The sequence below is a fragment of the Lipotes vexillifer genome, unplaced genomic scaffold (assembly GCF_000442215.2).
Source record: "Lipotes vexillifer unplaced genomic scaffold, Lipotes_vexillifer_v1.1 scaffold769, whole genome shotgun sequence".
NCBI classification, from domain to species: Eukaryota; Metazoa; Chordata; class Mammalia; order Artiodactyla; family Lipotidae; genus Lipotes; species Lipotes vexillifer.
Genome location: NW_006790073.1, coordinates 472,442 through 498,085, shown reverse-complemented (window position 1 = coordinate 498,085; position 25,644 = coordinate 472,442). Strand labels below are relative to the sequence as shown.

The window sequence follows — 25,644 nt, the reverse complement described above, 5'->3', positions numbered from 1 at the left end:
TAAATGTGTTGGGATGAGCCTGCACTACACAGAAATAACCTGGGAGAACTGCACGATGCACTGTCACCACAGTCTTAGTGCTGCCACAACAGTGATGGATTGAAGCATTTTGCCTAAAAATCTCTAGGTAGTGGAATTTGTTTAGTTTGTTTTGGGGGCTAACCAGTATGTGGCAATATTGATTACTCTAAATCAGTTTTATGTCATGTGCTTCTATCTCTAAAGCTAAATTTTATAAAACTAAATATTATTCATGCTGTTAAAAAGCAGAAAGTAAAATTTGTAATGTTATAACATTCAAGTAATCTACAGTGTTTTCTAACATCTGCTAAGACATTGAATTATTTTGAGCATTATGTGTGTCTTCAAGGTGTAGTAACAATTACTTCTATAGGAAAGGGATTTAACAGGCATTTTCTTGTAAATCTAGATATGGACAACTATTGAAAATTTTTTGATATTCATTTCCCTTAGAATGTGTTACTTTACTGAAACCAGATTCAAAGGCTAGGTTGATTGATCCCCGGCAAGATACACTTGAAGGTTAAGTAACTACAGATCTCATCTAATCCCGTGTAATCTGCTGTTACTAAATGGCCGTTTGTATTCTTGGCACACCAGTTTCTGAATGCTTAGGATTTGGTTTTTACCTTTTGTCCAAATAACGTCTAAAAGGAACCATGCATCTCTTTGCAAGTCTGTGCATTGCGCTTGGCTTTTTGGAAAGAGTGAGCTGTTCGTGTCCTTCACAGTGCACCTGTGATTATCATGGCAGAAATGACGGCATGAGATCAAGGTATGCTTCTCTCCTTGCTACTTAGTGTTCTAATGATTCCGAGGAAAAGGACTCAAACCAGATGGCCTTGTTTTGAAAGCAAATTGTTGATCAGAAATCAGAGGAGAGAAGATTTAATCTAGATAAGCTTTAACGTAATTGTGTTAATCCTGGTTGCCTGCTCCTTCATGTTTTCATTTCGAGCAGTTTAACTCCTTCAAAGCCCCTCAAATTATTTGAGACTCTCAGACACATTCCATGTTAATAAAATATTCATTGCACTTGTATTCACAAAATGAACCTTGCAGGAGGTCAAACCACTGAAATGCGTGTGGCCAGTTCAGCCTGATTATAGAAAGCACAAGAGGGCAGGGCGGATCAGAAGGTGTGTGACATGCCCAGATCATTTGCTTCCAGTGTTTTCCATTTCATTTTGAGGATTATTCATGGCAACTGGATAGACCTTCGGAAGTAGGAAGGACGATCACATGAGTGAAATTAGAGAGGTTCATAATCAGAATTTCTCATTTTAAGGTATTGTAGTTTGAAAGAAATGGGTCAACACTGTGTTGCACACTGTGGGACCTTAGAGAAGTTACTTAACCTCTGTGTTGCTTTAATATCTACTTGTGGAGTGAGAATAAGTATTTATTTATAATATGCATGAATCCTTTTAGATAGAAGTTAAATGCAAAACAGAATTCTTGTTGGCTAAACATAGTAAACCTTGATTTTTTTTGGAGAGGATATTAATAACAAAATCAGATTTTTTTGTGTGACTCGGTTGAAGTGAACAGTGAGCCTCTTAATTTGTTAAAAGAATCGCTTAATTTATATCTTACTTTATACAAATAATAATTAATGCGTATTTTTGTGTAGTTTGTCTTGTTATTGTATAAAATTTACTAACTCGTGGTATCTCTTTGAGATAGCCACTAGGTGGTTAAAGACAGTGAGAAGAATGTAACAATTTAAAGACCTACTTGGCAAAAGTATGCTGCAGTTAATGACTCAGATCAGGCTACCTTTGAGAAAACAGTCACAGAAATGTTTCATTCTTCATGGTGGCCCCATTATTATGGATTTTATAAAAATCATAGCATGTTATGCCTGACAAGAACTCCAGAAATAATCTAGTTTGACCACTGTCATTTTTAAATGAATAAACTAAATCATATAGAGACTAAATGGCTTGTCTGAGGTCACAGCATTGAGTTGCTGCAGTGACTGCCTGACAAAGATGCTAGGTCTATTAGCTTCCAATCCAGGCTTTCCTCCATTACAACACACTGGAACGCTGACTTAATGAGGAGAAGCTGGATCATTCTGGTATAAAGTAGCACTGAAATTTGTGATTCAGAACAGAGATGAAGAGTGAGAAGTATACCTAGAGAATTCCAATGATGCTATAGGCTCTTCTCCTAAAGTTAAAGAGAGATGATGTGACCAGTATGTTGCTTATGCCTCTTCCCTCTCTACATTATAGCCTGGCTTTAAAAATTCACTGATTTAATGTGATGTGTTTTACTGAATGGCCATTTTATTATTATTATTTACTATATATGTAATGTATTATAATTTAGATGATGCTTTGCAAAACTTTTTATTGTTCATTTTCAGCAATCCAGTGGGACTGAATATATAATGGGAGATAAATAGGTCTTTTTTTTCAGGTTTAAATGAATCTAAATTTTCTGATTTTTCATACTTTACACCCACACATGGGACAGGCTTGTTTTTCTATGCCTGTTTTACACGTGCCACTAAACAAGACCACAATGTGACTTGCTCAAGGTCACTTAAATTAGTGAGTGGTTAAAAAAAAAAACAAACTTGCAGTTCCTGGTTTATTCCTTAGGCTGAAAGCAATGCACGAGTCACATTGTTAAAATAGGGCTTAATTTTAATCATCTAGTATGAACATTTGCTGTTTCCTTTCCCTTCCTACCTTCCTTCCTTTTTTTCTTCCTTTCTCTTGTGCTCCTCTTTAAAAGGATCAATTTATAACTTCAGCAGGGGATTCTTTTAAAATGAGCCATTTCCTGAAGAGGTTAAGAGTGTGCACTTTGGAGCTGGACAGTTGTGGGCCTGAAAGTTTGTTGTGTAATCACTAGCTCTGTGATCCTGGGAAGTTACCTAATGTTGATGGGCCTCAGTTATTGTATCTGTAAAAATGAGATTGAAGATAATAATAGCAAATACCCATTAAGTGCTTATTATGTGCCAGGAAAGTGTAAAATTTTCCATCCATTTCAATTAATCATCATAACAGCGCCATGTGGGAAAATGAGAGATTGGTGAAGTGAGAGAATGAGAATGAGAGATTGGTGAAGTGGATTTACATGGCCACAAAGGAGGTGATAGAGCTTAGATTCAAACCAAGATCAACCTGACTCTAGAGCTGGTGCCTTTACCTATTACCCAATATTCAACTCATTGGGCTGTTGTGATGACTAAATACAGGGATAGATGTGATGTGTATTGTACAGGCCTGACACATAAAGAGCTCAGGTTGAATCACATGAAATTGCTGATATTTGATTGTTTTTAACCTACAAAAGTGACCATTTCATATAGTTCAACCTAGAAGAAGGTGATGATATTGACAAATTATTAATGGACAGTTTAGCCAGGCTGAATAGATATTTTGTGCAAACCAGTAGGGAATGAAAAATTCAATGCTTGTTTCAAGTAAGTATTATTTTTTTCAAATGAGTCTCAGAACACACGTTTTCTTCCACTGCTCTGTGACACTAGGTCTGTGCTATGTAGTGACCTGGATATGAACGAGGTACCTACAAACTTCCCCGTGGACACTGTGAAGCTTCGCATAGAGAAGACCGTTGTCCATAGGATCCCCGCCGAGGCCTTCTACTACCTGGTAGAGCTCCAGTACCTCTGGTTGACCTATAATTCTGTGGCCAGCCTTGACACCAGCAGCTTTTACAACCTAAAGCAGCTGCATGAGTTGCGCTTGGATGGAAATTCTCTGGCTGCTTTCCCTTGGACATCTCTGAGGGACATGCCTCGTCTGAGGACCCTGGATTTGCACAATAACAGAATAACCAGTGTGCCAAACGAGGCGGTCATGTATCTGAAGAACCTTGCCTACTTGGATTTATCAAGCAACAGATTAACCACACTGCCGCCAGATTTCCTGGAGAGCTGGTCCCACTTAGTTACAACATCATCCAGAAGCCTGGACCTTTCAGCAAGAAGAATTATTCTTGGTAAGCTCACAGCCTCTGGGCTTCTCAGATCCAGATGATTTGCTCTATGTACCTTCAGTTGTGCAGTATTTTCATGTCTATTGAATTTGTTGTTTTACTCTATACTTGCACTTTTGATGGAATAGTACTTTATCATTTGATCTAGGTCAGTTTACCCATCTGCCCTGTGTAAGGTGTAATGGCTCTGTTTGTGTCTGTGCACGAGCACGCATGTATTTGTGTGTGCATGTATGCATCCATGTGTGTGGAGTGAGGGCAGCAGTGTATGTTTGTGTGTGTTAGGGGAGGGAAGGGAATTGGCCTCAAAAATGAGAGACTAATGCTGCCCTTAGAGAACCTGGAGAAGAGTGACAAAATCTTCCAAGCTGCACTGATTCTCATGAGCACTCCAGTGCTCCATACTCTGCCACAACCAACCTTTTGCTCTGGTCTCTTTTCAGCCCTTCATCAGGCTCTTCAGGAGTGGGAGAAGGGCATCTGCATCTTTATGAGGTAGCAGTGGTTTAATTGGTTTAATTAGTTAGGTAGTGTATCTTCCAACTATTCTTAATTTAAAAAGGACTAGTCTAGACACCAGTTATTTTACTGGCCCTAAATGGGTATCCTAATGGGTCTGGTCTCTTAGTTTAGCTGTGATTAGTTTTGTGTATTTTGATCCTAACTTCTTCTAGGTTCTATGGGTATTTGCCTTGAATTTTAACATGTAAGGTCCTTCTAGCAAACCTCTCTCTCTTTTTTGTGTGTCTTCCCACAGTGCTTTGCATGGTGCTCTGCACATGGTGAATGCCCAGTAAATGTGGTTGCCCGATTGAAATCAGTGAACTGAGACCCTTCTCAGCGGTATCTGTGGGCAGTGAGGCCTTTTCCACTTTTGTATGAGACACAAGCCTGAGGCTTTGACCAAGCAGTTTGATTTGTTAAAGTTTTGTTCACCCAATAAGGCTGTGTTGTTATTTCACAAGTTGTGTCCATCATGGCTGCAGAAGAGGTTATAGTTCTCAGAAGGATGAAAGAAGTTCTGAGTGTTTGGCCAGCGACATGACTTGTAAGACTTTGGAATGAGAAGCAACTAGATGTTAAGAAATTGTCCCAGAAATTCCTACCAATATCACTTGCCAAATATTTGCTGAAATAAAGAATAAATAAAATACAAGATAAATTTGAGATTTTTTTGATAAAAAGAAAAGTACTATGTATTTTATAATAACCGTAAGTGGAGTATAATCTTTAAAAATTTTGAATCACTATATTGTACACCTGTAACTTATATAATACTGTACCTTAACTATACTTCCATAAAAAATTTTCTAACTGAAAAAAAGAGAAAGTACTGTGACAACACTTAAATTGCTTTAGCATTACTTTTGTTGAAATGTATATGCATTTTAGTACTTATGAAACTAAAAATATGAATAATAAGAACCAGATAGAGAAAAAGTCAAAGAAATTTTTCTTACACAGCTATTTCATGTTTTTCCCACTATCTATCTAGTCCTTCAAACATTTTTGATTAGAAAATAAAAGAGGTATTGTAGGATGGGTTAGAGAAAAAAATTAGTTTAATTTAATAATAGTTGTGGAGTCCTTAAAATATATACTCTAATAGGAACTATGCAAAACCATACTAAGGTATATATTTACTTTATTCTAGTCACTAATTTAATCCTTATGAGTAAGACTAATGGCTAGAAATTTTCTTAACTTAAACATTGAGATTTTATTTCTGTACATATTTTTAAAAGTTTCTTTGGATGCAATTCTTGGTTCTAATAAAATTACCCAATGGAGACATGTAGAAAATAAAATCAAATTACTAAATTGCTATTAATAGCTCTCTAATGATTAGTTCCTAATATTAATATAAATAAATAATTTATAGAACATTAATATTTTTCACTTGTGAGTTAAATCTGAATGAGAACTTAGGGATCAAATGGGAAAGGGTTGTGAAATTTCATTGTCCATGGAGATAAACAGCTTTATGTTTTAGGGTTTAGATTCTTTTTAAAAAATTATATGTTTCAGGTGTACAGCATTATAATTTGACATCTGTATACTCTATGAAGTGATTACCACCACAAGTCTAGTTACCATCCATTACTGTACAATCGACCCCCTTCATCCATTTTGCCAACACACCCCCCGTTCCCCTTACCCGTTGGTAACCACTAATATGATCTCAGTATCTATGAGTTTATTTTTCTTTTCTTTTGTTTGTTTGTTTGTTTTTTAATTCCACATATGAAATGATACAGTCTTTCTCTCTGTCTGGCTTATTTCACTTAGCATAATACCATCAAAGTGCATCCATGTTGTCAAAAATGGCAGGATTTCATTCTTTGTTATGGCTAAATAGTGTTCCATTGTATGTATATATACCACATCTTCTTTATCCATTCATCCATTGTTGGACATTGGGTTGTTTCCATATCTTGGCCATTGTAAATAATGCTGCAATGAACATAGAGTGCATATATCTTTTTGAATTAGTGTTTTTGCATTCTTTGGATAAATACCCAGAAGTGGAATAGCTGGGTCATATGCTAGTTCTGTTCTTAATTTTTTGAGGAATCTTCATACTGTTTTCCATGTTGCTGTGCCAATTTGTAAATTGTCCCACCAACAGGGTATGAGGGTTCCCTTTTCTCCACATCCTCTCCAACATTTGTTACTTCTTGTCTTTTCAATAATAGCCATTCTTATAGGTGTGAGGTGGTATCTCATTGTGGTTTTGGTTTGCATTTCCCTAATAATTAGTGATACTGAACATCTTTTCATGTGCCTGTTAGCTATCTCTGTGTCTTCTTTGGAAAAAATGTCTATTCAGATCCTCTGCTCATTTTTTAATCAGGTTGTTTATTTGTTTTTGTTGTTGAGTTGTATGACTTCTTTATGTATTTTGGAGATTAACCCCGTATCAGATATATGATTTACAAATATCTTCTCCCATTCAGTAGGTTGCCTTTTTGTTTTGATGATGGTTTCTTTTGCTGTGCAGAAGCTTTTTAGTTTAGTTCCATTGGTTTATTTTTCTTTTTGTTTCCCTTGCCTTTGGAGTCAGATCTACAAAAACATCACTTAGACCAATGTCAGTGAGGTTGCCACCTATGTTTTCTTCTAGGAATTTTATGGTTTCAAGTCTTACATTCAAGTCTTTAATCCATTTTGAGTTAATTTTTGTGTATAGTGTAAGATAGTAGTCTAGTTTCATTCTTTTGCATGCGGCTGTCCAGTCTTCCCAACTCCATTTATTGAAGACTGTCCTTTCTCCTTTGTATGTTCTTTACTCCTTTGTCGTAAGTTAATTGTCCACATGTATGTGGGTTTATTTCTGGGCTCTCAATTCTGTTCCATTGATCTTCATGCTGTTTTTGTGCTAGTACTATACTCTTTTGATTACTATAGCTTTGTAGTATTGTTTGAAATCAGGGATCATAATACCTCCATCTTTGTTCTTTCTCAAGATTGTTCTGGCTATTTGGGATCTTCTGTGTTTCCATACAAATTTTAGAATTATTTGTTGTAGTTCTGTGAGCTATGCCATTGGAATTTTGATTAGATTGCATTGAATCTATAGATTGCTTTGGGTAGTATAGACATTTTAATAATACTAATTCTTCCAATGCATGAGCACAGGATATCTTTCTATTTATTTGTATCATCCTCAATTTATTTCTTTAGTGTCTTACAGTTTTCAGTGTACAGGTCTTTCACCTTCTCAGTTAAGTTTATTTCTAGGTATTTTATTCTTTTTGATGCAATTGTAAATGGGATTGTTTTCTTAATTTTTCTTTCTGATAGTTTGTTATTAGTGTATAGAAATGCACAGATTTCTGTATATTGACTTAGTGTCATGGGACTTTATTGAATTATTTGTTCTTTTTTTGGTGGTTCTTTAGAGTTTTCTATATATAGTATCATGTCATCTGCAAATAGTGATAGTTTTGCTTCTTTTTAGATTTGAATGCCTTTTATTTATTTATTTATTTATTTCCTTTTTTTTCCTAATTGCTGTGGCTAGGACTTCCAATATGGTGAACAAAAGTAGTGAGAGTGAGCGTCCTTGAATTGTTCCTAATCTTAGAGGAAAAGATTTCAGCTTTCCATCCTTGAGTATGATGTTGACTGCCGGTTTGTCATATATGGATTTTATTATGTTGAGGTACCTTCCCTCTATACCCATTTTGTTGAGAGAGCTTTTATCATAAATGTTGTTGAATTTTGTCAAAAGTTTTTTCTGCATCTTTTGAGATGATCATGTGACTTTTATCCTTCATTTTGTTGGATACAATGTTATGTAATCATTAATTAATTTGTGGATGTTGAACCATCCTTGTATCCCTGGAATAAATCCCACTTGATTATGGTGTACGATCCTTTTAATGTATTGTTGGATTTGGTTTGCTAATATTTTGTTGAGGAAGGGTTCAGATTCTTTAAAAACTAATGGGAAAATACTTTTAGTGTAACATTAAATTTATGTAATTGTATATAAAGCATGATCACTATTTTAAAATTTGCAAAGAAAAAGTCTGAAAAGTTAACAGTAATTGGTTAACTATTCTCTTTGATATCTTTTTGCTTTTCTGTATTTTCAAAGTGTTGTGCAATGATCATGCATTACTTTTTTAATCATGATAATAAATAACAAAAGATACTTTGAAACATGTCCAGCCATGTGTGGCAGCTGACCTTAGCAAAGTCATGACTACTGTGTAACAAAAGGGGAAAAGAAGTGCTACCCTCTCAAAAGAAGACTAGTTCATGTGTGTGAATCACACACAGAAAACTCAGTTTTCACATCTGGAAAATTGAGATGACAGGATTTATTCCATCTTGCTAATAGGAATGTAATAAAATGTTGAGTTTATGTGATAGTTCTTTAGAATATAAAGTGGACAGTCTCTGAGGCTATGATTTTAGATCAACAACAATCCATAGCAGCTGTGACTGAGATGTGAGTGTCTTATAAAGAAAGATTTTTCTAGTTTGGCTTTTTTGTTATTTTTAACTATATTTGAGTCTTCCAATTTCATCATTAAAATATGGTAATAAGAACCAGCTCTAGATTTTCTAGAACTCAGTGTTTAACTGTAGCAATTATATCTTTCCAGGTACCCTGTAGAATTTACCTTTGTACTATTATAATGGGATACATTCTGTTTCCATTTCATTTTTATTGCCCTATGTTTATTGCTGTTAACAGAGTCTATTTGTAATAATAAATAGTAATAGCTAATATTGATGGAATGCTTACTCATGGCCAAAAAGTTTATGGATATAACTTCTTCTAGTCTTACTCCATGGTAAATACCATTTCATCCCCATTTTATAGATGAAGAAATGAGGCACAAGTTAAAACACTTGCCCAGAGTCACTTATCACATAGTGATGGAGTTGGGGTTTGAATACAAGCCATTTGGTTCTAGAACCCATGCTCTTCCCCACTCCTTTGTAATGCAAGGTATGTAATAATACTAGAGTTATGTTCCTCATATATCCTATTTTACTGATCTCTTTAAATCATATATTTATTTAATAAAAAATAATTTAGGGAGAGGCTTTTCAATTACTTCCTCTCTCTTCTGTGTGAATAAAAATATCAACCTAATAAAATTGTCCTTTAATGTATCTGTAAAAATGTAAACTAGTGTCCTGTAAATGAACATTTAAATTAACTATGAAACTAGATTATTGATTTGCAATACAGGTAAATTTCCATGGCCTCTTTTTCAAGAATAAGGACATACTTACACAGGCAAACTGCAAGGCCTATCACTGTTTATCTTGGAGGAAAAAACCTGCAGTAGCAGAGAGTATAAAATGCTTTTTTGGTCCTTTTTACTGGTACCCAAATTTCCTCCATTGTAAAAGAGCTCTTCTGTTCAGAAAGGGGTTTGCCAGAAGGGCAGTGGTGGCCCTGAGTATTCCCACAGAATTCTGTAAAATGGCATTGTTTTAGTTCGACGAATACTCCTCAGTCTCTGTTGGTGTGCCTGCTCTTTCCTAGGCATGGGAGAAACAAATTCACACAGTTAAGGCTTACTTCTTGCCAGGCACTCTTCTGAGGACTGCCTGGCATTATCTCAGCCTTGAGGACAACCCCATGAAGTGGGTCTGTAATTGTCATAACCTTCTTTTTCCAGCTGGTAAAGAGGCAGAGTCAGCTTCAACTTCACAGTCCATCTCCAGAGACATCACTCTTTTATTTAAAAAAATTTTTTAAACATTTAATTTTATTTTATTTTTTTGCCATGCCATTTTTTGCAGCTTATGGGATCTCAGTTCCCTGACCCGGGGTTGAACCTGGGCCACAGCAGTGAAAGCCTGGAATCCTAACCAGTGGGCCACCAGGGAATTCCTTACATTTCTTTTAAATTGAGGAACTGAAGTATGATTTGCATACAGTGGATTTTAAGTGTACAATTTGGTAAATGATGATAAACATATACCTGCACAAAATGCACACCCTCATCAAGATACAGCAGCGGTCCCCAGTCTTTTTGGCAGCAGGGACCAGTTTCATGGAAGACAATTTTCCCATGGATGTTGGGTGGGGGTGGGGGATGGTTCAGGAGGTAATGAGAGCGATGGAGAGCGATGGGGAGCGGCAGATGAAGCTTTGCTCGCTTGCCCACTGCTCACCTCCTGCTGTGCAGGCCGCAGACTGGTATCAGTCTGTGGCCTGGAGGTTGGGGACTCTTTTTTTTTTTTTTAAGAAGATGTTGGGGGTAGGAGTTTATTAATTAATTTATATATTTTTGCTGTGTTGGGTCTTCGTTTCTGTGCGAGGGCTTTCTCTAGTTGTGGCAAGCGGGGGCCACTCTTCATCACGGTGCCCGGGCCTCGCAGCCTCTCTTGCTGAGGAGCACAGGCTCCAGATGCGCAGGCTCAGTAGTTGTGGCTCACGGGCCTAGTTGCTCTGCGGAATGTGGGATCCTCCCAGACCAGGGCTCGAACCCGTGTCTCCTGCATTAGCAGGCAGATTCTCAACCACTGCGCCACCAGGGAAGCCCGGGGACTCTTGATATACAGAATATTTTCATCACCTCGGAAAGTTCGTCTGTGCCCCTTCTCAGTCAATTTCCCCCCACCCCAGGAAACTACTATTTTTACTTCTATTACCATAGGTTAATTTTGCCTGCCCTAGAATTTCATGTAAATGGAATCATTTAAGAGGCAATCTTGTGCCTGGCTTCTTTCACTCAGCATTATGTTTTTGAGATTCATCCATGTTGTTGCATGTATCGGTAGTTACTTATTGCTGAGTCATATTCAATTGTATGATTGTACCAATTGTTCATCTTTTCTCCTGTTGTTGAACACATGAGTTGTTTCCAGTTTTTAGCTATTACGAATTAAGCTGCTATTAACATTTTTGTGCATAGCTTTTTATAACATATGTTCTCATTTCTCTTGGATAAATTCCTAGGATTGAAGTTGTTAGGTCATAGGATGGCTATATATGTAACGTTTTAAGAAACTGCCAGGGACTTCCCTGGTGGTGCAGTCGTTAAGAATCCGCCTGCCAGTGCAGGGGACATGGGTTTCATTCCTGGTCCGGGAAGATCTCACATGCTGCGGAGCAGCTATGCCTGTGTGCCACAGCTACTGAGCCTGTGTGCCACAGCTACTGAAGCCTGTGCACCTAGAGCCCATGCTCTGCAACAAGAGAAGCCACTGCAATGAGAAGCCCGCACACCAAAGAGTAGCCCCAGCTCGCCGCAGCTAGAGAAAGCCCACGCTCAGCAACGAAGACCCAACGAAGCCAAAAATAAATAAATAAATAAAATAAACAACAGACATTTATTAAAAAAAAAAAAGAAGAAACTACCAGTATTCCAAAGAGGTTATACTGTTTTACACTCCCACTAACACAGTCTGCTTGCCCCATATCCTTACCAACGCTTGATGTCAGTCTTTCTCATTCAGTCATTCTTGGGAGTAGATACGTCAGGGAATGGAATCACATTGTCATTTTAATTTGCATTTCCCTGATAAGTAATGGTATTGACAGTTTATATTTGCTTATTGTCCATTGGTATATTTCTTTATAATTTTTAATGTTGTTTGTCTTTTTATTATTGAATATGAGTCTTTTATCAGTTGTATGCATTATGAATATTTTCTCAAGTCTGGGACTTGTCTATTCATTTTCTTCATGGTGTCTTTGGTAAGAAAGTTTAAATTTCTTTTTTTTTAAATAGATCTTTTTTGGAGTATAATTGCTTCACAATATTCGTATTCGTTTCTGTTGTACACCAAAGTGAATCAGCCATATGCATACATACGTCCTCATATCCCCTCCCTCCTGAGCCTGCCTCCCATCCTCCCTATCCCACCCCTCTAGATCATCGCAAAGCACCGAGCTGATCTCCCTGTGCTATGCTGCTGCTTCCCACTAGCTATCTGTTTTACATTTGGTAGTGTATATATGTCGATGCCACTCACTTCGCCCCAGCTTCCCCCCCCACCCTGTCCTCAAGTCCATTCTCTATGTCTACATCTTTATTCCTGCCCTGCAAGTAGGTTCATCAGTGCCATTTTTTTTTTTAGATTCCATATATATGTGTTAGTATACAGTATTTTTTCCCCTCTTTCTGACTTACTTCACTCTGTATGACAGACTCTATCTAGGTCCATCCACCTCACTACAAATAACTCAATTTCGTTTCTTTATATGGCTGAGTAATATTCCATTGTATATATGTGCCACATCTTTGTTATCCATTCATCTGTTGATGGACACTTAGGTTGCTTCCATGTCCTGGCTATTGTAAATAGAGCAGCAATGAACATTGTGGTACGTGACTTTTTTTTGAATTATGGTTTTCTCAGGGTATATGCCCAGTAGTGGGATTGCTGGGTCGAATGGTAGTTCTATTTTTAGTTTTTTAAGGAACCTCCATACTGTTCTCCATAGTGGCTGTATCAATTTACATTCCCACCAACAGTTCAAGAGGGTTCCCTTTTCTCCATACCCTCTCCAGCATTTATTGCTTGTAGATTTTCTGCCCATTTTTTAACTGGATTGTTTGTTTTTTTGATATTGAGCTCCATGAGCTGTTTGTATATTTTGGAGATTAATCCTTTGTCTCTTGTTTCATTTGCAAATATTTTCTCCCATTCTGAGGGTTGTCTTTTTTGTCTTGTGTATGGTTTCCTTTGCTGTTAAGTCCCATTTGTTTATTTTTGTTTTTATTTCCGTTACTCTAGGAGGTGGGTCAAAAAAGATCTTGCTGTGGTTTACGTCAAAGAGTGTTTTTCCTATGTTTTTCTCTAAGAGTTTGATAGTGTCTTGTCTTACATTTAAGTCTTTAATCTATGTGGAGTTTATTTTTGTGTATGGTGTTAGGGAGTGTTCTAATTTCATTCTTTTACATGTGGCTGTCCAGTTTTCTCAGCATCACTTATTGAAGAGACTGTCTTTACTCCATTGTATGTTCTTGTCTCCTTTGTCATAAATTAGGTGCCCATATGTGTGTGGGTTTATCTCTGGGCTTTCTATCCTGTACCATTGATCTATATTTCTGTTTTTGTGCCAGTATCATACTGTCTTGATTACTGTAGCTTTGTGGTATCGTTTGAAGTCAGGGAGCCTTATTCCTCCAACTCCATTTTTCTTTCTCAAGATTGCTTTGGCTATTCGGGGTCTTTTGTGTTTCCATATGAATTGTAAAAATTTTTTGCTCTAATTCTGTGAAGAATGCCATTGGTAGTTTGATAGGAATTGCATGGAATCTGTAGATTGCTTTGGTAGTATAGTCATTTTCACATTATTGATTCTTCCAATCCAAGAACATGGTATATCTCTCCATCTGTTTATGTCATCTTTGATTTCTTTCATCAGTTTTTTATAGTTTTCTGGGTACAAGTCTTTCACCTCCTTAGGAAGGTTTATTCCTAGGTATCTTATTCTTTTCGTTGCAGTGGTAAATGTGAGTGTTTCCTTAATTTCTCTTTCTGACTTTTCATTGTTGATGTATAGGAATGCCAGAGATTTCTGTGCATTAATTTTGTATCCTGCAACCTTACCAAATTCACTGATTAGTTCTAGTAGTTTTCTGGTGGCATCTTTAGGATTTTCTATGTATAGCATCATGTCATCTGCAAACCGTGATAGTTTTACTTCTTTTCCAATTTGTATTCCTTTTATTTCTTTTTCTTCTCTGATTGCCTTGACTAGGACTTCAAAAACTAGGTTGAATAAGAGTGGCAAGAGTGGACATCCTTGTCTTATTCCTGATCTTAGTGGAAATGCTTTCAGTTTTTCACCATTGAGAATGATGTTTGCTGTGGGTTTGTCATATATGGTCTTTATTCTGTTGTGGTAGCTTCCCTCTATGCCCATTTTCCGGAGAGTTTTTATCATAAATTGGTGTTAAATTTGGCAAAAGCCTTTTCTGCATATATTGAGATGATCATATGGTTTTTATTCCTTAATTTGTTAATGTGCTGTATCACACTGATTGATTTGCATATATTGAAGAATTCTTGCAACCCTGGGATAAATCCCTCTTGATCATGCTGTATGATCCTTGTAATGTGCTGTTGGATTCCGTTTGCTAGTATTTTGTTCAGGATTTTTGCATCTATGTTCATCGGTGATATTGGTCTATAATTTTCTTTTTTTGTGATATCTTTTTCTGGTTTTGGTATCAGGGTGATGGTGGCTTCGTAGAATGAATTTGGGAGTGTTTCTCCCTCTGCAATTTTTTGGAAGAGTTTGAGAAGGATCAGTGTTAGCTCTTCTCTAAATGTTTGATAGAATTCACCTGTGAAGCCATCTGGTCCTGGACTTCTGTTTGTTGGAAGATTTTTAATTACGGTTTCAATTTCATTACTTGTGATAGGTCTGTTTATATTTTCTAATTTTTCCTGGCTCAGTCTTGGATAATTGTACCTTTCCAAGAATTTGTCCATTTCTTTGTGGTTGTCCATTTTATTGGCATAGAGTTGTTTGTAGTAGTCTCTTGTAATCCTTTGTATTTCTGCAGTGTCAGTTGTGATTTCTCCTTTTTCATTTCTAATTGTATTGATTTGTGTCCTCTCTCTTTTTTTCTTGTTGAGTTTGGCTTAGGGTTTATCAATTTTGTCTATCTTCTCAAAGAACCAGCTTTTAGTTTTATTGATCTTTGCTATTGTTTTCTTTGTTTCTATTTCATTTATTTCTGCTCTGATCTTTATGATTTCTTTCCTTCTAACTTTGGGTTTTCTTTGTTCTTCTTTCTCTAGTTGTTTTAAGTGTAGGCTTAGATTGTTTATTTGAGATTTTTCTTGTTTCTTTTTTTTTTCAACTAATTTATTTATATGTGGCTGCATTGGGTCTTCATTGCTGTGCACGGGCTTTCTCTAGTTGTGGCGAGGGGCGGCTACTCTTTCTTGTGGTGCGTGGGCTTCTCATTGCGGTAGCTTCTCTTGTTGTGGAGCATGGGCTCTAGGTGCACGTGCTTCAGTAGTTGTGGCACATGGGGTTCAGTAGTTGTGGTTCATGGCACACAGGCTTAGTAGTTGTGGCACACAGTAGTTGTGGCACACAGGCTTAGTTGCTTTGCGGCATGTGGGGTCTTCCCGGACCAGGGGTCGAACCTGTGTCCCCTGCATTGGCAGGCAGATTTTTAACCACTGCACCACCAGGGAAGCCCTTTTCTTGTTTCTTGAGGTGAGATTGAATTGCTATAAACTTCCCTTTTACAAATGCTTTTGCTGCGTTTTGGGTTGTTGTGTTTTCGTTGTCATTTGTTTCTGTGGATTTTTAAATTTCTTCTTTGATTTCTTCAGTGATCTCTTGGCTATTTAGTAGTACACTGTTATCCTCCATGCATTTGTGTTTTTTACAGTTTTTTTTTCCTGTAATTGATTTCCAATCTCGTAGCCATGTGGTCAGAAAAGGTGCTTAAATTTTCCAAGGCTTGATTTGTGACCCGAGATGTGATCTATTCTGGAGAATGTTCCGTGTGCACTTGAGAAGAAAGTGTATTGTGCCACTTTTGGGTGGAATGTTCTATAAATATCAAGTAAATCTATCTGGTCTATTGTGTCATTTAAAGCTTGTGTTTCCTTATTTATTTTCCGTTTGGATTATCTGTCCATTGGTGTAAGTGGGGTGTTAAAGTCCCCTACTATTATTGTGTTACTGTTGATTCTCCTTTCATGGTTGTAAACATTTGCCTTATGTATTGAGGTGCTCCTATGTTGGGTGCATAAACATTTATAATTGTTATATCTTCTTCTTGGATTGATCCCTTGATCATTATGTAGTGTCCCTCCTTATCTCTTGTAACAGTCTTTATTTTAAAGTCTGTTTTATCTGATACGAGTATTGCTGCTCCAGCTTTCTTTTGATTTCCATTTGCATGGAATATCTTTTTCCAGCCCTTCACTTTCAGTCTGTATGTGTCCCTAGGTCTGAAGTGGGTGTCTTGTACACAGCATATATGCTTGTTTTTGTATCCATTCAGCCTGTCTGTGTCTTTTGGGTGGGGCATTTAATCCATTTACATTCAAGGTTTTTATTGATATATATGTTCCTATTACCATTTTCTTAATTGTTTTGGGTTTGTGTTTGTGGGTCTTTCTCTTCTGTTGTGTTTCCCACCTAGAGAAGTTTCTTTAGCATTTGTTGTAAAGCTGGTTTGGTGGTGCTGAATTCTCTTAGCTTTTGCTTGTCTGAAAAGCTTTTGATTTCTCCATCGAATCTGAATGAGATCCTTGTTGGATAGAGTAATCTTGGTTGTAGGTTTTTCTTTTTCATCACTTTAAGTATATCCTGCCACTCCCTTCTGTCCTGCAGAGTTTCTGCTGAAAAATCAGCTGATAACCTTATGCAGATTCCTTTGTGTGTTATTTTTTGTTTTTCTCTCGCTGCTTTTAATATTTTTTCTTTGAATTTAATTTTTGTTAGTTTGATTAATATGTGTCTTGGTGTGTTTTTCCTAGGGTTTATTCTGTATGGGACTCTCTGTGCTTCCTGGACTTGGGTGACTATTTCCTTTCCCATGTTAGGGAAGTTTTCAACTATAATCTCTTCAAATATTTTCTCAGTCCCTTTCTTTTTCTCTTCTTCTTCTGGGACCCCTATAATTCGAATGTTGGTACATTTAATGTTGTCCCAGAGGTCTCTGAGATTGTCTTTAATTCTTTTCATTCTTTTTTCTTTATTCTGCTCTTGGGCAGTTATTTCCACCATTTTGTCTTCCAGCTCACTTATTCATTCTTCTGCCTCAGCTATTCTGTTATTGATTCCTTCTAGTGTATTTTTCATTTCAGTTATTGTGTTGTTCATCTCTGTTTGTTTGTTCTTTAGTTCTTCTAGATCTTTGTTAAACATTTCTTGTATTTTCTCCATCCGTGCCTCCATTCTATTTCTGGGATTCTGGATCATCTTTACTATCATTACTCTGAATTCTTTTTCAGGTAGATTGTCTATTTCCTCTTCATTTATTTGGTCTTGTAGGTTCTTACCTTGCTCCTTCACCTGTGTCATATTTTTTTACCATCTCGTTTTTTTGTTTTGTTTTATGAGTGTGTTTGTGTTCCTGTCTTACTAGTTGTTTGGCCTGAGGCTTCCAACACTGGAGTTTGTAGGCTGTTGGACAGAGCTGGGTCTTGGTGCTGAGATGAAGACCTCTATGAGACCTCACTTCAGTGAATATTCCCTCAGATCTGAGGTTCTCTGTTGGTCCAGTGGTTCAGACTCCTCCCATCACAGGATATTTGGCCCAACCCCCAGCGGTGCACTTGGGGGTTCCTCCCGTCTCCTTGGACATCAGGGTCCCCCACCAGCAGCTGGCAGTTTCCCTAGTTGTGGGGAGATACTAACTCAGTGTCTTCCCACACCACCATCTTGACTCTGCCCTTCAGAAAGCTTAAAATTTTGATGACATCCGATTTATCAGTTTTTCCTTTTATAGTTAGTGATTTCTGTGTCCCATCTAAGAAATATTTACTTACCTACAGGTCACAGAGATATTCTTTCTTTATAGTTTTAAACTTTATATTCAGTTTTTAGCTTTATATTCTTAGCTTTTATACTCATGACTGTGACACAGCTCAAAATAGTTTTCGAGTATAGTGTGAAGTAGAAGTTGAGGTTTATTTGTTCCCAAGCAGATGTCCAGTAGTTCTAGCACCATTTGTTGAAAAGACTTTACTTTCCCTTTTGAATTGTTAAGTATAACTGCCTCCACAAAACTGACTGAGGCATGGATTTTGCCTTCAAGAGCTTATAGTCTGCAGAATAAATTTTATACTAGAATTTATCACTGACTTTTCATAAAGAATAGCACATCCAACTACTGTGATGCATGAAAAACATTACCCTTTAGAAAAGGGACAAGGCAAAGTTCTTTTGCCCCATCCAAGAATACTTATATAAAATAAATTACTTAATGCAAATTACTGATTGTGGTTGGTGCTTTGCCTTGAAGGAATGCAGTACAAGTAATAGTTTAACTTCAAAGAGTTCTTGTACTTTGTCCCCAGAAGAAAAAACACTTGAATGTGTTCAGCCCTCATATTACTATTATTATTCAGGCTTTAAAAGTTGTACCCTTGACCTTAGGTATTTCATAGCTTGAATAAATATTTTATTTTTGAGGGATTTAAAAGTATTTACTCCTGGTTTACGTAACTTTTAGATATAACCAATTGGATTTGCTTTTTAAAGAATTTTGTTTCACCATTAACACATTTTTATAATAGTTTCAAAGCCTAAATGAAAATGTTAACTTTATAGCTCTTGATCTTTCCCTTTATAGACATTTATGCTCCAGACATCACTACTTTAACACTTGTTATTTGTAGTTGACAGCACTTACAGCTGCCACCCATGCTCTAGATGTTTTTAGGTGACAAAGAGATGAGTTATGGTGGAAAAGTATTAGACTAGGAGGCTCAAACACATGGGACATAGGACTCTCAGCTACTTACAAAGTCAAGGCAGTACTTTCTTTGTGCCTTAATGTCTGGTATGAAATTGGAAGAATCATACTAGCTTCCCAAGGTCAGTATAAAACATATACACAGTTGTTGAGAATGAGAGCTTTAAGATCAGGATATCAAGGTTCATAACCTGACTGCACCCAGTTGTGTGACCTTGGGCAGATTCCTTTACTTCCCTGAGCATTTTCTCATCTTTAAAATGAGGATGATACTGATATTATCTACCTCATGCTATTGTGAGGATTGAGATAGACAAACGCTTTAGCATGGTCTCTCTCTTTTCCATGGTCTCTCACATTTCTCTTGTGAACAGAGGTAGACACTGCGACTGCCATTTGTTCTGAACTGTCTTTTCAAGAGATACCACTTTGGAAAGCAGAGATATGTCTCCCTCCAGAGCAAAGGGTAGATATACTTACTACCCAATATAATAAAGATAATGTCTCCTTCCAGATCTGTGATTAATAAATTATTCTTCATCTTTGACTAGGAGTCTTGTATCTTCTACCAATATCCATAAAACGGTGGCAAACTGGGATGAGTTGGTCACCCTAAAGTAGGGTAAAGTGTGGACCCTTTACAATTCTTGATAAGTGCAGTATTTGCCACATAGGAAGCAACCAATAACTGTCATCTTGTGTTGTTATTATTTTATTTTTTTAAATTTTATTGAAGTATACGTTGAAGACATCGTTGTGTCTAATTTCTGCTGTACAGCAAAGTGATTCAATTATACATATATATATTCTTTTTCATATGATTTATCGCAGGATATTAAATATAGTTCCCTGTGCTATACAATAGGACCTTCTTTTTTTTGTTTTTGTTTTCTAGTTTTTTGTTTTTCTTTCGGTACGCGGGCCTCTCACTGTTGTGGCCTCTCCCGTTGTGGAGCACAGGCTCTGGACGCACAGGCTCAGTGGCCATGGCTCACGGGCCTAGCCGCTCCACAGCATGTGGGATCCTCCCGGACCGGGTCATGAACCCGTGTCCCCTGCATTGGCAGGCAGACTCTCAACCACTGTGCCACCAGGGACGCCCCGATAGGACCTTCTTATTTATCCATCCTATATGTAATTGTTTACATCTGCTAATCCCAAACTCCCAGTCATGCCCCCACACCTCCCCTACCCCTTGGCAACCACAGGTCTGTTCTCTATATCTGTAAGTCTGTTTTTGTTATTATTTTATAAAGAAAAAATCTGACATTCCAACTCAAAGTGTTTTGAAAGTATGAAGCGTTCTACACATGTTAATTATTTATTTATTTTTTAAGCAATGAAAAAAGAAATTTTTTTAATTAATTTATTTTTTGGCTGTGTTGGGTCTTCATTGCTGCGTGCAGGCTTTCTCTAGTTGCGGCCAGCGGGGGCTACTCTTTGTTGTGGTTCGTGGGCTTCTTATTGCGGTGGCTTCTCTTGTTGCAGAGCATGGGCCCTAGAGTACGCGGGCTCCAGTAGCTTCGGCACGTGGGCTCAGTAGTTGTGGCACACGGGCTTAGTTGCTCTGCGGCATGTGGGATCTTCCCAGATCAGGGCTCAAACCCGTATCCCCTGCATTGGCAGGCAGAGTCTTAACCACTGCACCACCAGGAAAGTCCCTACACATATTAATTATTATATGACAGAGTGAATTTGATGTTTGTTGGCAGGTTGAGTAGAATTTAAATCAGTATTAGAGAACTGCTCATAGATTCACAGAACTAAATGTAAGAGGAGGAAGGTCAAGGTAATTCACCCATGAAAGAAAAGAAGTTTCTAATATGGAAGATAATAAAAACAGCAAACTTTACCAATACTGGCAGAGAAATATGAACCACTCACAAAGTGCTGTTATAATAAAAATAGGCATAAACAGAAATCTAGAATTTATGAATGGACAGTTAAATCTTCCACCAGGGTTAAAATTTTTTAAACTTGCTGTTCTGTCTTTTCTCCTTACAAATCAATGTATAATTCACTGCACAACGACAAATCTTTTTGAGATGAATCTTTTCCAACCTTGGGCTTTTTATGTAAGGCTGGTATGGGACATCACCCTTAAGATCCTTAGGGAGATTCTTGTCTGACTGAATGCTCTGAAGCACCATCTTAGATTCTTCTGAGATCTTAGCAACTAATTGTATAGAACCACCCACATGGATTTGACTTTTATTCTGAAGCCCTTTCTTAATCTGAGAATTTTGGAGAGGCTGGGTGTAAGAAACAGTTTTATAATTGAACTTAGCAAGTTTTAGTTCCTTTACATTTAACAGTTCTTCCTTTAGCCGTTGTCTCTCCTTTACATTTTACTATGAGCAGCAAGAAGACACCAAGCAGCAGTTTCAACCCTGTGTAGAAACATCCTTAGTTAGAACATTCATTTCATTGAGTATGTTTTCTACTTCCCATGTTAACCACAGGTGATAGTGTTGCTAAACCTTCTGCTACTCCATAACAATGGTGCCTTTTCCTCTAGTTTCCAATAACATTTTTCTCACTTTTCTTTAAGCTTTCACTGATAGCCTCTTTGAAGGACACAACACTTTGGCTAACAGTTCTGAAAGCCGAGGCAGATCCTGAAGGCATTGGCAACTGGAGGCTGTCAGCTAACTGTATTCCCTGCTGCTGATCCTCTCTTGAAAGGGGATTTGAGCAGTGCACCTCCGTGGCCACCACATGTAACACTCATGCCAAGCCATGTTCTACCAGTTTTTCCAATCTTGTCTCCTAACATTGCCTGCATCTCACTCTATACTTTTGCTACAACAACTTGTACTACCTCAGTATGCCTTAAAATCACACAAAATCATGACATATTGCAGGCTGAGTTGGGTGCCTCGCAGCACCCTATAATAATACTTATAATAATATAAATACTTTCGGGCTTCCCTGGTGGCGCAGTGGTTGAGAGTCCGCCTGCCAATGCAGGGGACACGGGTTCGTACCCCGGTCGGGGAAGATCCCACATGCCGCGGAGCGGCTGGGCCCGTGAGCCATGGCCGCTGAGCCTGTGCGTCCGGAGCCTGTGCTCCGCAACGGGAGAGGCCACAACAGTGAGAGGCCTGCGTTTAAAAAAAAAAAAAAAAAAAAAAAAAAAAAAAAAAAAATATATATATATATATATATATATATATATATAAATACTTTCATGGCACCCTAGAAATCTATCACTGTATTTATGTCATTCTTTGGTACTTGGATTCAAATCTTGGCTCTGACACTGCTTTGCTAAATGACTTTGGTCAAGTTATTTGGTTTCTCTGTGTCTCGGCTTCTTCATCTTTACAATAGGGAAATAATATTCTTTTCATAGAATTGTTGGGATTAAATTAGTTAATACAGGTTAAGTGCTTAGAACAGAGCCTAGTACAGAGTAAATGTTCCATAACTGTTAGCTATAATCATTAATGATCTGAACTGACAAGATATATTGATTTAGGTGGCTGGAGTGCAGAGCAAAACTGACAGAGAGGTGACTCTGATCCTTCAAAGCACTTATGTTTTTAGGGCCACAGTGCAGAAATGCCATCCCACGAGGCTGTGATGTAAACAGAAGTCATCAGGAAAACCTTTATCAACCTTTTCCTCCCTTCTGGTCTAGGCCTGCAGGACAACCCATGGTTCTGTGACTGTCACATTTCCAAAATAATGGCATTGTCAAAAGTCGCTGACCCTGTGGTAGTACTACTCGATCCACTGATGGTTTGTAGTGAACCGGAACGCCTCACAGGGATTTCATTTCAGCGGGCTGAGCTGGAGCAGTGCCTGAAGCCATCAGTGATGACCTCGGCCACCCAGATCACGTCTGCTCTGGGCAGTAATGTTCTGCTGCGGTGTGATACCACTGGCTACCCTACCCCGCAGCTCACCTGGACCAGACCAGACAGCTCGCCAGTTAATTATACAGGTATCTTCTTAATTCAGGCCTTTGAAACAAGGAGTTTACAAATGACTGAACTTAATCTTATGTTTTTGTATGATTTGAGATTGGCTGGTTATTTCTAATAAAATATGCTAAGATTGTTGAATGGAAGAAATTTGAAAAGTACACTTTATTGATTAATATTTTCCTCAGTTTGTCTGATTAACTATGTAGATGAAATTAGACAATCTGATTTCTTTCTTAGATGGAAAACAACATGACGCAGTGGATGGATGGTTGCAGATAAGGCCTTTGTCTTTATCTTTCCTCCATCATCTTGGATACTGCTCACTTTAAAATGTATAACAATTACAATTTCCTTCAAGGGAATTTCAAACAAGCTTTTTATTTTCGAATGATTATTCAAATAATAAATTACATAGGAACTTTATTATGAGGCAAAAAGTATAATTTTTAAAAATATTGATTACACAGGTTTTTAGATCCTACTATGACCAAATCAGTGCTTTGGCCTTAGTTTCAATAGTGATATTCTGATGAGTAAAGGGATATATTTTTAAAATTCTTCCAAATTAAATTTAAATTGAGGCTGAAATAATGAAACCTGATAGAATAAAAAACAAAAGTCAAGGCCTAAGCCCACAGTTTAAGGTAGTGAGTTAAATTTGGGGCTACTGAAATACCACTCTGTGCATATTATTATTCTTCAGAAAGCTTCAGAAATCAAGACAGAAAGGAAATATGTTCAGATTTTAGTGTTTAGGAAATTAAAATTCCAATTTTGCAAGCACTATGTATTAGTCCATAAATAAAAACCTCATTGTTTACTTGTTTATCTAAATTAAATATACTGTGAAAGATAAGAATAGAAATTATGACTCCTCCATGCCAGAAAATGGTCCACTATGCCTTCTGACTATGTGGATAGTTAACACTTTATTACAATGAAAAAGTATTTTGAGAAATATTTAAGTAAGGTCTTGTGATAAACATTTTACAGAATCACAGTGGGTTAAAATTGGAAGGGATATTTGAAATCACTTTGTCTTATCCCCTTATTTTAAAAATGTGGAAACAGAGGCCTAAAGACACTATTTGGCTTGTCTAGAATCACATACTACTTAGTAAACAAAAGTTTACTAAGGCCAAAGTTTCTTAATTCTCAGCCCCATGTCTTTTTAAAATACTATTTCCCATAGAAACTTCATGACACCCAGAATGTCCTACACTTCCATATAAACCATTTACAGAACCATCACCTGCAATCAGAGACTTGCAGCATGCCATTTCTCTCTTGGTTTATGTGAGAGGTATGCGTGTAGAACCAGAAATTGTTGCCTTTTGAGTTGGCATGTTGCGTGAATCTTTTCTTTCTTTTATCTCACAGATTATGCATTTTTCTTTCTTCCAGTAATTCAGGAATCTCCAGGGGAGGGAGTCAGATGGTCTATAATAAGCTTGACAGGCATTTCTTACATGGATGCTGGGGATTACAAATGTAAGGCCAAAAATTTGGCTGGGATGTCAGAAGCTGTGGTTACTGTGACAGTGGTTGGTGTTGTCATGACCACCGTATCATCAGAAACTTCTGAACGAAGAGCTGGGGATCACCCTGAGCAAGAGGTCCAGCTGGGATCTAGAACATCTGCAACTCTACCTGGTTCCTCATCGTCTCCCAGGCCTTATTCCTCCTCTTCTTCCTTCCCAGCTTCTTCCACTTTTCTTCCTACTTCTACGTCATCTCCTCCCTCCACTGCTTCCTTCTCCTTATCTCCTTTCTTCTCTTCCATTGTTTCTTCAGCCACAACTCCAAGCACTAGAATATCTACAAGCACTACCATGGCCAGCCGTCAGTCACTCCACCCAGATGGGAAAAGAAATGTCAAGGTGGAGATGGGTAGCGGTAAGCTTCCCCCAGCTAGTGCAAGTAAAAGGGAAGAGTTGACATTGTTGGATCAAGCCCTGCCGATGGAGACGAATGCCACAATAGAAAATCTCCAGGTAGTCAGCGAAACCGAGGAAAGCGTGATCTTGATGTGGAACACCATTAACACCACGCAGAATTTGGAAGTGACTGTGTCGTATTCCAAGTATGGTGAGAAGGACCTGCTACTGCTTAATGCAGACTCCAGCAAGAACCAAGTCACCATAAGTGGCTTGTTGCCTGGTTGGCAATATATAGCATGTGTCGGTCCAAAAGGAATGCCTCCCCAGAAAGACCAATGTATCACCTTTTCTACTGACAGAGTTGAAGAAGGTGATTCTCAAGGGTCTTTCCTTATGGTGGTGAGTGGTGCTGCCTGTGTTGTTGTCTTGCCATTGATTTTTTTCCTGTTGTACAAAGTTTGCAAACTTCAGTGTAAGTCAGACTCCCTCTGGGAAGATGATTTGGCGAAAGAGACTTATATCCAATTTGAAACGCTGTCCCCCAGGTCTCAAAGTGTAGGGGAACTTTGGACGCGAAGGCCCAGAGACGATTCAGAAAAATTGCTGCTTTGCTCTAGGTCAAGTGTGGAATCTCATGACTTTTAAAAGTGAGGGTTCTAGAGCAGAGTATTATTGCTAAGGTTTTACAGCTCAGGCAAATGTGAGCTCCACAAAATTTCTTTCACAAAATTAAGGATCTAAGGGTATATAGTTGACCCTCTGTTTGGATGACTTTTGGACACTTTCACATCCTTCATGAAAATCACAAATGGAGTGCTTTTAAGTGTGCTTTAAAAACATCATGAGACTTCTGAACTGAAAAGACGAATAATTTTGATTTTTTTGTTGTGGAGAAAATGTCTACAGAAATAATTTTCAAGGTAGTGCTAAGTAAGTTAATAATAT

At 37.6% G+C, this 25,644-nt stretch overlaps 1 protein-coding gene across 1 annotated transcript; it reads left to right on the top strand.

Moving 5' to 3' along the window:
- Window positions 1-680: 680 nt before the first annotated feature.
- Window positions 681-25,378, top strand: LRIT3 (leucine rich repeat, Ig-like and transmembrane domains 3). The gene is given in 5 exon segments (XM_007463225.1): window positions 681-796; window positions 3,533-4,005; window positions 22,531-22,836; window positions 24,224-25,331; window positions 25,333-25,378. Coding segments are annotated over 5 exon segments (2,049 nt in total).
- Window positions 25,379-25,644: the final 266 nt, after the last annotated feature.